Source organism: Schistocerca cancellata, chromosome 4, assembly GCF_023864275.1.
Source record: "Schistocerca cancellata isolate TAMUIC-IGC-003103 chromosome 4, iqSchCanc2.1, whole genome shotgun sequence".
NCBI lineage: Eukaryota > Metazoa > Arthropoda > Insecta > Orthoptera > Acrididae > Schistocerca > Schistocerca cancellata.
The window spans coordinates 17,305,348-17,318,134 of record NC_064629.1 but is presented as its reverse complement, the minus strand read 5'-3'; the positions used below and the strand labels follow the sequence as shown (position 1 = coordinate 17,318,134).

The 12,787-nt window shown below is 42.1% G+C and overlaps 1 protein-coding gene across 1 annotated transcript in view; it reads left to right on the top strand.

The window, feature by feature from the left end:
- The window catches only part of LOC126183565 (PH-interacting protein), a 273,245-nt gene that overhangs the window by 196,667 nt on the left and 63,791 nt on the right, over window positions 1-12,787 (top strand). Inside the window, exon 16 of the mRNA XM_049925643.1 lies at window positions 132-282. Coding sequence (XP_049781600.1) covers window positions 132-282 — 151 coding nt within the window. The remainder of the gene's footprint in view (window positions 1-131; window positions 283-12,787) is intronic.

The following is a 12,787-nucleotide window of genomic DNA, read 5'->3' as shown; positions in this document are numbered from 1 at the left end:
GTGCACTGTAGTTACAGGGGTTACATTTCGCTTATGTTGAAATGCTTTGTGTTTATCTTTTGTATTTGTGTTTTACAAAATACTCAAAATCTTGGAGATACAAATAATCTTTCTTTCTTTGTCTGCTTTAGGACCAAGATTTGGATTTCGTCGGAATGGTGATGTGGAAGGCGTTAGACAGTCTAGTGGTAACTGGCAGCGAGACACAGATTTTTGTTGGAACCGAGGCACTCTTATTAAGCCTTTTGATTCCGATGTGCTGCAGGATTTGTGGCATAAACAGTGAGGTTTTCTCCTTAATTTTTTATCCACAAATTTATGAACTCTACTTAAGAAAAACTTTATTCCTTAGGATTAAACATAATTTAGCTGTGCAGTATTTTTCCATTTGTTAGTTTAAACAATTTGTAAATGTGACAACTCTTCTCCCATAATGCACAGTAATATGCCTAACTCTGTTCCTGAGCACATGAAAATTTGAAGACATCTAGTGTTTGCAACCATTTTGTGTATTGTTGAGTGGAGTGAAATGACAATTAGAAATGCTGCCATGTGTAAGAATGACAGCAGATGAAATGAAGAAAGGTATCTACACTTCTACTCATTTAGTTGTAATTGAATATCAGTAAACAGTATAGCTTTTATAAAAACAGAGTAGTAATGAAAATGCAAAGGAGACTTTGTCAAGAAAGAGAATCAAAAATAACAACTTAAGCAGAAGAATGTAAAGGAATGGAAGAAAGGAAAGAGTTGTCCTTATTCACGGCAAAGAAAGATGTGTTAGTAACAAAGAATAGATGTGTTGAAAGTTAGTTTTATCAATTCTTGCAACAGTGAATGTGAAAGAAGTATTACTGCTTGAACAGTTCCTTATATTTTCATATGTCAGTTTCATACAAATGAATTATTACATATTGAAGACAGTCACAATGATTGTGCCATGATCTTATCATCCTATACAAACTAAAATGGAAATAAGTAAATGAAAAATTGAGAAATCACAGAACAGGGAAGTTTTAGCCAATATTTCATTTTATCATACTAAAATTGCTATTCTAGGCAGATTGTGTTTTGTGACATTTAAGGATACTACACTGCTATATATCTGAATCAGAATAACAAAGTGACTGACAGTGAAGCACAGTTGAGCAGGAAGGGAGAGGTGACGTTGGTTTGCCATTATATGCTCATGGGGATGGGTGTGGCAGCAGTAACTATGCAATTCCATACTGACTGCCTTCACGTACTCCCTATTAATGTGCAGTAGTGAGTTCATTTTGTGGCATTGTAATAACCTTGTCACTTAAGGTCGTGTGTGTGTGTGTGTGTGTGTGTGTGTGTGTGTGTTTTGGTGGGGGGGGGGGGGGGGGGGGCAGGGGAAGGTGTGTGTGCGTAAGTGCACGTGTGGGTGGGCATGCATGCGTGGGTGGGTGGGTGGGTGGGTGAGTGGGTGGGTAGGTAAGTGGGTAAGTATGCGTACGTGCACTCTAACTTAACAAAGGATTTATTCTCTCTCTCTCTCTCTCTCTCTCTCTCTCTATCTCTCTCTCTTTTAGTTCCTGCTGATGACTCAACGGTTCTACTATTTGGTCATAGCTTTCCTACATATCTTACCGGTCATTGTAGTGCACATGTAGTATGTCGTACATCAGCAGGGGGAGGGTATTCCTTAACTGTGAAATGAAAATTCTTATGGAACTCCAGGTGAAGGTACTCAAAGTATGTCTGAACTGAGTGATGTTTACCCCTGTGCAACAATCTGCATTTCTCCATTGTTTGCAGAGTCATTTCTACATCTACATCTACATTTATACTCCGCAAGCCACCCAAGGGTGTGTGGCGGAGGGCACTTTACGTGCCACTGTCATTACCTCCCTTTCCTGTTCCAGTCGCGTATGGTTCGCGGGAAGAACGACTGTCTGAAAGCCTCTGTGCGCGCTCTAATCTCTCTAATTTTACATTCGTGATCTCCTCGGGAGGTATAAGTAGGGGGAAGCAATATATTCGATACCTCATCCAGAAACGCACCCTCTCGAAACCTGGCGAGCAAGCTACACCGCGATGCAGAGCGCCTCTCTTGCAGAGTCTGCCACTGGAGTTTGTTAAACATCTCCGTAACGCTATCACGGTTACCAAATAACCCTGTGACGAAACGCGCCGCTCTTCTTTGGATCTTCTCTATCTCTTCCGTCAACCCGATCTGGTACGGATCCCACACTGATGAGCAATACTCAAGTATAGGTCGAACGAGTGTTTTGTAAGCCACCTCCTTTGTTGATGGACTACATTTTCTAAGGACTCTCCCAATGAATCTCAACCTGGTACCCGCCTTACCAACAATTAATTTTATATGATCATTCCACTTCAAATCGTTCCGCACGCATACTCCCAGATATTTTACAGAAGTAACTGCTACCAGTGTTTGTTCCGCTATCGTATAATCATACAATAAAGGATCCTTCTTTCTATGTATTCTCAATACATTACATTTGTCTATGTTAAGGGTCAGTTGCCACTCCCTGCACCAAGTGCCTATCCGCTGCAGATCTTCCTGCATTTCGCTACAATTTTCTAATGCTGCAACTTCTCTGTATACTACAGCATCATCCGCGAAAAGCCGCATGGAACTTCCGACACTATCCACTAGGTCATTTATATATATTGTGAAAAGCAATGGTCCCATAACACTCCCCTGTGGCACGCCAGAGGTTACTTTAACGTCTGTAGACGTCTCTCCGTTGAGAACAACATGCTGTGTTCTGTTTGCTAAAAACTCTTCAATCCAGCCACACAGCTGGTCTGATATTCCGTAGGCTCTTACTTTGTTCATCAGGCGACAGTGCGGAACTGTATCGAACGCCTTCCGGAAGTCAAGAAAAATAGCATCTACCTGGGAGCCTGTATCTAATATTTTCTGGGTCTCATGAACAAATAGAGTGAGTTGGGTCTCACACGATCGCTGTTTCCGGAATCCATGTTGATTCCTACATAGTAGATTCTGAGTTTCCAAAAACGACATGATACTCGAGCAAAAAACATGTTCTAAAATTCTACAACAGATCGACGTCAGAGATATAGGTCTATAGTTTTGCGCATATGCTCGACGACCCTTCTTGAAGACTGGGACTACCTGTGCTCTTTTCCAATCATTTGGAACCTTCCGTTCCTCTAGAGACTTGCGGTACACGGCTGTTAGAAGGGGGGCAAGTTCTTTCGCGTACTCTTGGTAGAATCGAATTGGTATCCCGTCAGGTCCAGTGGACTTTCCTCTGTTGAGTGATTTCAGTTGCTTTTCTATTCCTTGGACACTTATTTCGATGTCAGCCATTTTTTCGATTGTGCGAGGATTTAGAGAAGGAACTGCAGTGCGGTCTTCCTCTGTGAAACAGCTTTGGAAAAAGGTGTTTAGTATTTCAGCTTTACGCTTGTCATCCTCTGTTTCAATGCCATCATCATCCCGGAGTGTCTGGACATGCTGTTTCGAGCCACTTACTGATTTAACGTAAGACCAGAACTTCCTAGGATTTTCTGTCAAGTCGGTACCTAGTATTTTACTTTCGAATTCACTAAACGCTTCACGCATAACCCTCCTTACGCTAACTTTGACATCGTTTAGCTTCTGTTTGTCTGAGAGGTTTTGGCTGCGTTTAAATTTAGAGTGAAGCTCTCTTTGCTTTCGCAGTAATTTCCTAACTTTGTTGTTGTACCACGGTGGGTTTTTCCTGTCCCTCACAGTTTTACTCGGCACGTACCTGTCTAAAACGCATTTTACGATTGCCTTGAACTTTTTCCATAAACACTCAACATTGTCAGTGTCGGAACAGAAATTTTCGTTTTGATCTGTTAGGTAGCCTGAAATCTGCCTTCTATTACTCTTGCTAAACAGATAAACCTTCCTCCCTTTTTTTATATTCCTATTAACTTCCATATTCAGGGATGCTGCAATGGCCTTATGATCACTGATTCCCTGTTCTGCGCTTACAGAGTCGAAAAGTTCAGGTCTGTTTGTTATCAGTAGGTCCAAGATGTTATCTCCACGAGTCGGTTCTCTGTTTAATTGCTCGAGGTAATTTTCGGATAGTGCACTCAGTATAATGTCACTCGATGCTCTGTCCCTACCACCCGTCCTAAACATCTGAGTGTCCCAGTCTATATCTGGTAAATTGAAATCTCCACCTAAGACTATAACATGCTGAGAAAATTTATGTGAAATGTATTCCAAATTTTCTCTCAGTTGTTCTGCCACTAATGCTGCTGAGTCGGGGGGTCGGTAAAAGGAGCCAATTATTAACCTAGCTCGGTTGTTGAGTGTAACCTCCACCCATAATAATTCACAGGAACTATCCACTTCTACTTCACTACAGGATAAACTACTACTAACAGCAACGAACACTCCACCACCGGTTGCATGCAATCTATCCTTTCTAAACACTGTCTGTTCTTTTGTAAAAATTTCGGCAGAATTTATCTCTGGCTTCAGCCAGCTTTCTGTACCTATAACGATTTCAGCTTCGGTGCTTTCTATCAGCGCTTGAAGTTCCGGTACTTTACCAACGCAGCTTCGACAGTTTACAATTACAATACCGATTGCTGCTTGGTCCCCGCATGTCCTGACTTTGCCCCGCACCCGTTGAGGCTGTTGCCCTTTCTGTACTTGCCCGAGGCCATCTAACCTAAACAACCGCCCAGCCCACGCCACACAACCCCTGCTACCCGTGTAGCCGCTTGTTGCGTGTAGTGGACTCCTGACCTATCCAGCGGAACCCGAAACCCCACCACCCTATGGCGCAAGTCGAGGAATCTGCAGCCCACACGGTCGCAGAACCGTCTCAGCCTCTGATTCAGACCCTCCACTCGGCTCTGTACCAAAGGTCCGCAGTCAGTCCCGTCGACGATGCTGCAGATGGTGAGCTCTGCTTTCATCCCGCTAGCGAGACTGGCAGTCTTCACCAAATCAGATAGCCGCTGGAAGCCAGAGAGGATTTCCTCCGATCCATAGCGACACACATCATTGGTGCCGACATGAGCGACCACCTGCAGATGGGTGCACCATCAACACTGTTGTTACCTGTGCTGTGTTCTGTGGATGTTTGTGTCTATGGATAAAACTATATCTTCTTATTGTTTACTATCCTCACTTAATGTTTTCAGGATTCTTTAACAAATTTTTCAGTGTGTTGTACTTCTCAAGTGTCATTTGTGCCACAGCTCTCTCTAACAGTATCTGGAGTTATGCCTCATGTTAGCTTTCATTATTTGTTGTCATGTAAGACTTTATATGTACCCAAATCATTTCAATAGCGTTACAGTGGAAGCAGTATGGTGAAAGCACAACAGCCCTGTGGTCATGTTCTTTTGCCAACTCATGAACAATATACTGTTGAAGCTGTGGCATATTTTGTTTCTTAAGTTCTATGAACTTCACCTTATGCAAATCGTCCTGAATTTGCACATTGTGAGGTTTTAATTAATCCATAGTGTCAACTATTTTTGTTACCATCACTGAAGCTTTGTCTCTGATAACTGAAGGGCATGGGGCATTATCCATAACAAAGACAAACAGCTGATTTAAGTCATCCGATAGTTGCCGTACCACTCAAGAAATGTCTTGTGATTCATCTCTTCATGGTGTTCGCTTGTTTTCCTTAATTTGTAAACCGGGACACAGTTTGGTACAAACCCAAAGGAAGTGTCAATGAGTAAGACAATAATTCTTGCATCCTTTCCATTGGGAACAGCAGTACATACAATTGTACTATCATCTTTTCAGCCTTTTCTGATAGAATGACTGGTATTTAGCCAAGTTTCATATGGCCACAAAAGGTCTTCATACCATACTTTAATAATGTCTCATGAAAATCAACAACACGATGCATTTATGTCAATTTGTTTCATTTTAATTTTGTATTCATTAATTTTTATATACCTGAAAGCAAGGATTCTGTTCCCCAAGGAGGCTCACTACACTCTGGTGAGTTTGTGCTTGGCCACCAAAGGGCCCCCACCTCTGCAGCGTCTTTTCCCTTCCGTGCTGCATGTCTATCCTCTTGCTATATTTTTCCTCCTGCCTTGGGGAACATGGCTGTGATATTTTTGGGAATGTGTTTTGCATTTTCAGTAGCCTCATATCAGACCAATCCCTCTACTGTTTATTTATTTATTTATTTTATTTCTTCATTTGCCATCTTCTATCCTTTCTCTGCTTCAGTGTCTGAGATTCCTCCTCCTCCTCCTCCTCCTCCCTGTGCATTACTGAAGGCTAGCCCACATGTCTGACACATAACTGGTGACTGGGTAACGCATAATGCCCAGTCCTGGGTTGACAGGTAGGGTTCACATGTACAGGCCAGGCCCAGGGAGTGGTGACTGCCTGACCTGTTACCTTCTCAATTTTCCAATTGATCCCTCTGTTGGGTGTTCGGTAGGTGTGACCTGTGATGTGAACAATCACCTAAGTTGGGTGAGCCCACCCTCTGAAGGGCCCCCCAGTTGGAAGGAGAGCGCTTTTGGAGATGCTGGAAATCATGGGGATTTTCTCGCAATGAGCCAAACATCATCTTCTCAGTCTACATCTACTAAATGTAAACAGAATGAGGCTAATGTTTAAAAGACCCTCCCAGCCTCACCTCAGTTTCTCGTGATTTCATGTACTGAAGACTGTCAGTCCTTTGCTGTTGTTAATATGTTTTTTAAACAGAAAGGTGTTAATACAGCTACCGGCGCTGTGAAATTCTGCTCTTGTTTATGCAATGGCACTTTGCTTTTGAAGACTACTTGTTATTCTCTGGCACAACAACTGCTTGCAGCTTCGCTTCTCTACGGCTATCCTGTTCATGTTCAGGCCCATCAAACACAGAATTTTTTGCGTGGTGTTGTTTACACAAGGCTACTTGATGGTCAGATTGAGGCAGAAATTGAAACTTACCTCTCTGATCAGCGCGTCATTGCAGTTCATCGGGTGATGAAAAAGATAGATGAATCCTTGGTGCCCACATGCTCTCTTTTTCTCACATTTGATAAGCTATGAAGTTATCACGGCCCGAGCATACATTCCCAACCCGATGCGCTCCTATCTGTATGATTGTTACAACCACACTTGACTGTCCTGTCGACACCTGGCCAAATGTGTAACCTGTAGTAGGGATGCTTATGAGGGCGATTGTCTGCCACCTTCTCCCCACTGTATGAATTGCAGTGGTGACCCTGCAGCCTCCTCCCAAGATTGTCCCATTATCTTGATGACCGAGGCATCCAGGAGATCTGGGTGAATGAAAAAGTGCCTTACCCTGTCACTTGCAAGGTGTTGGCTAGTCAGAAACACTGTGTATCACCATCCAGCACTTACAGTACCGTGCTTGCTACATCTCATTCCATGAAGGACATGGCCACACTGACATGAGACCTCAAATTCAGCACCGTGGTTGTAAAATCACCCAGTGTCACAGTAGCATCCCCATCTCCTTCTCCTCCAGCTGTGCAACAAGCCACCAGATTTTTGCCTCATGTGGCAAAATCACCTTCTACACAACCAGCAGGCCAGAAAGGACAGAAGGCACACACTCACAAAGACTTTTTATGTCCCTCCAGCCAGCAGACATCTGATTGATCATCTGCCAACTGCAAAGACTCCAAGAAGTCAAACAGAAGCAAATGGTCATCTCCTTCACTGACTTGGAGATCCACTTCAACAGTGTTGTCACATGATATCCTCACCCAGCCGACCTTCATGTCGCCTAAGTGCACTGCCAATCGTTTTTCTGCCCTGTACTCTGCACACTGGCTGAGAGAGAATGCTGACACCTCTGTAGATGTTGTGCAGCAGGAGCCTCCAGCCTCTGTGCCCTGTAGCAGTGTCTTCAAAGGCTGGCACTCAGCAGCTGTTGAGGTGACACCCCTTCGTTTTTTCCCTCCTCCTCTTTCTCCATCATGACTCTCCATTGGAATGTTCACGGCCTGATATCCAACCAGGAGGAATTACAGCTGCTCTTGGAGTCACGATCTCCACTTGTTCTCTGCCTCCAGGAAACAAAATTGCATCCTCATTACTGCTTTGACCTCTTGCATTTCTTTCTGGTCTGCTTTGACCTTCCCCCCAAGGATAGCATTCCATCTCATGGGGGAGTCATGTTGCTCATCCGAGATGATGATGATAGTCAAACCATCTCCTTCAACATCCAGCTGCAAGCTGTTGCAGTCCACATTTTCCTTCCTCACTTCACCTTTTCTGTTTGTATTGTTTACATCCCTCCGTCATTCGGTGTCACCAGGGCCGACATCCTCCAACTTATTGGACAATTCCCTCACCCCTTTTTACTGCTTAATGACTTTAATATGCACCATCCCTGGGCTCTCCCTGAACCTGTCAGAGAGGTGCCCTCTTGGCAGACCTTCTCAGTCAACTCAACCTCATCTGTGCTAAGGGAGGATGTAATGGAAAATGTAAACATTTATTTTAAAAATCGTAACAACTATATTTATTAATTTACAAATCTAAAATTTTGCATGAGTAAAGCATAAGAGCTGTGTTTTAACATAAAAAAACATAATAAAATATGCAAGATTAATATTTTGCCAGAAATTTGAATTTTTAATTTTTTTTATTGTATTCTCTATAAAAAGCCATAACTCAAATTCTAATCATGCAATTAATCTGAAAATTTTATTGTAGTGTCCTGAGAAGACCACTGAACAACAGTTATTAATTTCTGGTACAAGTTGTATCATTAACTGAGTTTTTAATTTTGCACCTCCAAAATTAACTTTTTTTTCTACATACAATCATCTAAAAATCAGAATGTAATTGCAGGATCTCGTTTTTTTTAGTTCCAGGTAGACAGCAACATGTTGTGAACAGTTCCTGAAAATTTCATAGCATTAGCACGTATACTTTTTGAGAAAAGGCTTCCAATAAAGTAAAAAATGTAAAACAGAAAATGAGGTTCAAAGATTTTCTTTTCATACTTTGATGTGTAATAAGCTTATCTCAATTTTAAAATCCTCCATACTGATATTCCTCATCCTCCAGGTATCTCTTCTCTTCTCTTCGAATCTGCCTGGCCTGTATTTGCAGGTAAGAAACTGATCTGTTAGCTTTCTTGACCCTGCTCTTGTCGATGGTGTAAAATGCTTCTGTTGTAAACACACCAGGATCTATACCAACTCTCTTCAGCACTTCAATTCTGCCATTCTTTCAATTATTGTAACATAAAACTACATCATAGACACCTATTTTTAGTACTTCAAGTCTACAGAATGTCCTTTTTGAGTAACTAATCCAAATTAAATTATTGAGGCTTTCATTTGCATTTTGTGTCTTTCCATGAAGACACTTCCTCAGTAAATCAGGGTTTGCAAGAAACCTGAATGTGGGCATAATTGCATTTGTAATAGGTTCTGTTTATGAGTGTTTATGTGAATAGGTGTCATTTCTGTTGTTGAACTTACACCAATCATCGTTCAGACATAAATTGTGCATTGGGGTTTGGTCAGTGGATAGTTTGTGGAAAAAAATTTCCCACGCAGCACACCTCATTGCCTCTAAAATGTGTGTGTTTTTCCTGATAGCTGTCCTATAAATCCGTTTCTTTCAGAGTAAGCATCCTTTTCCTCCTAGTGGTTTTCCATCTTCAAATACTTCACCTTTCTTCTCTTTCAGCAAGCGACGAAGCCTACCACCAAGCCTCCTTTGGATATGTCCAACACATTCCAACTTTTCTATTGTTGTATTGTACAGATTTTTATCTGCTACAGCTCTGAACGAAGAGGAGTTCCGATCGCCAAGGTATTTAGTATATCTAACACCATACTGGTCCTCGGATCTGGAGAACATCCTCACAACTGCAGCAGCCTCCATGCCCCAACTTGAGCCACTATAATTCATAGAGCATACTATTGCATGCTTTTCTTGCCACAGTTTCTCACTGTCTCCATTGTTGGACATTTTCCTTGTTGTACACTGGTGGCAGTATTTAGATATAATTTTTACATCAAAAACTTTACCTGAGTCAATACCAATAACAGATGCAACTCCATACAGAGACGTGTGATCCCTCTTCATCCACGTCCCATCTACAGACTACAGACACACACAGATCAGTAACATCTGTAGGAGATATGCTGTCATGACTATCTACCCCAGGATCTATTTCTTTTTGGTTTATTTCCACCAGTTCCTCCACTGCTTTCGTCATAGAAACTTTGGTAGTATCACATACAGCATCAGACATTTCTTCAAACCTTGCAGAAGGTGGAGACAAGACATGTTCAGAAAACCATTACCTCATTCCCTACCCTGTCCAAGGCATCTCAGCACATATGCTAACCTAAAATTGCTTTCATAGGTACCAGTGCCAGTTGTTTTTATTTTATTTTATTTTTTTTTTTTAGGAGGAAAATAAAAATTTATAGCCACATGAATTACAAATTAATTTAAAATCATAAACTATTCCCACTCTTTTTTTTCTTCAACAACAATCGTGCATTCCATATTTTTACACATAACACATGAACATGAAAACTTTATAGCCTGGCAGAGACGCTCTAAATCAACAAGTCTGAATCCAGTGGAATCCATATCATCATCATTCACGCACCTGTACAATTCTTCTGTCCCAAGTTTTGATACTGAAGCTGAGAGCTTATGTTCTTCATTTTGAGCTGCTTCCTCTTTTTTGTTGGTAAACAGATTTCCATACAACCTCCATTTCCTAAACACAGTTTTTCCACCACCCATTATGCATAAATCTTGACTTCCACATAAAGGTTTCGCAAACCAGTGCAGAGTTAATCAGTTTAACAATTTAAAGGAATTTCTAAAGCTGCTATCATGATAAAATTCACACACAACATAGATTAAACTGTGTAGGTCAAGAAAATAATATTTTTCTTAAATCGATGTTTTGGAAGAAAATCCATTACATCCCTCCTTAAGACTGGAGCACCCACGTTCCTTTCAGACTCCAATGCACCATTTAGAGCTCTCATTCTGCACTGCTCATCTTGCCCATCATCTCGAGTGGTCTGTTCTCTCTGACACATACTAGAGCAACCATTTCACATATGCTGTCCATTTGCTGACACCTACTCCACCTACGTGCAAACCCAAATGACAGTTTTCTAAGGCTGGCTGGAGGCTTTACTTCTCCTTGGCAACTTTCGATGAACAACTTCTCTCCAGTTGTGATGACCAGGTAGAATAACTTACAAAAGTTGTCCTTACTTCAACAGAACATTCCATTCCCCACACTTCATCTTTACTATGCCATGTCTTGGTCCCTTGGTGGACTGAGGCATGCCATGATGCAAATTTGCAAGTGAAGAGGTGCTCTCCACATTTTTAACCATCATCCTATAATGCAAACTGTATGCATTATAAACAGTTGCGTGGACAGTGTTGTCATGTTCTTCAGGATAGCAAAAACGCTAACTGGATTTCATTTACTAGTTCTTCTAGCAGTTTCACTCCATCTTCCGTCGTGTGGGCCAATGTTCAACAGCTGTCTGGAACCAAGGTCCATTCCCCAATTTCCAGCCTGACCATAGCAAATGATGATCATTGCAGATGATGTTAGAGTGGGCCCTATTGCTATCACCAACACCTTGAGCAGCTATTTTGTGGAGATTTCATGCTCCACCCACTATCATCCTGCCTTCCTCCATCGGAAATCAGCGGAGGCAGCTCCGCTGACACCCTTCTCTTCTCAGAATTCTAATTGCTACAATGCTACTTTTACTATGAGGGAGTGAGATCATGCTGTCACTTCTTCCCAGTCCTCCACCCAAGGGCCAGATGACTTTCACATTCAGATGTTGCAGCACATTTCTCTTGCGGAAAAGCACTTTGTCTGTATTTACAATTGGATCTAGGCAGAGGGCACATTTCCCAAATGCTGGCATGAAGCCACTATCATACCCATACCTAAGCCTGGTAAGGACAAATACTGTCCTCCTAGCTACCGCCCCACTTCTCTCACCAGCTGTGTTTGTAAGATGATGGAACATATGATTCATGCCTGGCTGGTATTGTTACTCGAGTCTTGCAATTTACTAACCAATGCACAATGTTGATTCTGAGCTCACCATTCTGCAGTTGACCATCTCATCACTTTGTCAGCCCATGTCAGGAATGGTTTTCTATGGAAATACCAGACTATGGCCATGTTTTTGAATTTGGAGAAAGGCTACAACACCTGCTGGAGGACTGGTATCCTCCATACTCTCTACACACAGGCTTCCAAGGTCACCTGCCCTGTTTCTTTCAGGAATTTTTAAAAGACAGAGTGTACAAGGTATGTATGGGTTCTGCCTTGTTGGACACCTTTATCCAGGAAAACAATGTGCTTCAGAGTTCTGTCCTAATCGTCATCCTCTTTGCTGTCGCCGTTAACCCTATAATGGGCTGTCTCCCACTGGGCATCTATGGCTCTGTTTCATTGATGATTTTGTGATCTATTGCAGTTCTTCGTGGACTTGTCTCCTTGAGTGGTGTCTCCAGCATTGGCTTGATCATCTTTACTCGTGGAGCATCATCAGTGGCTTTCGGTTTTCCACTGAAAATACCAGTTGTATGAATTTCTGGTGATGGAATGGGTTTATTCCACCATCTTTACATCTTGGGCCTGTTGCTCTTCTGTTCATTGAAAGAACAAAATTCCTGGGGCTCATGCTCAATAGGAAACTTTCTTGGTGCTCCCTCATGTATTACGTGGCTGCCTGCTGTCCCCGGTCCCTCAGTGTCCTTTATTTCTTCAATGGTACTTCCTGGGGAGCAGATATTTCGTTTATGCAT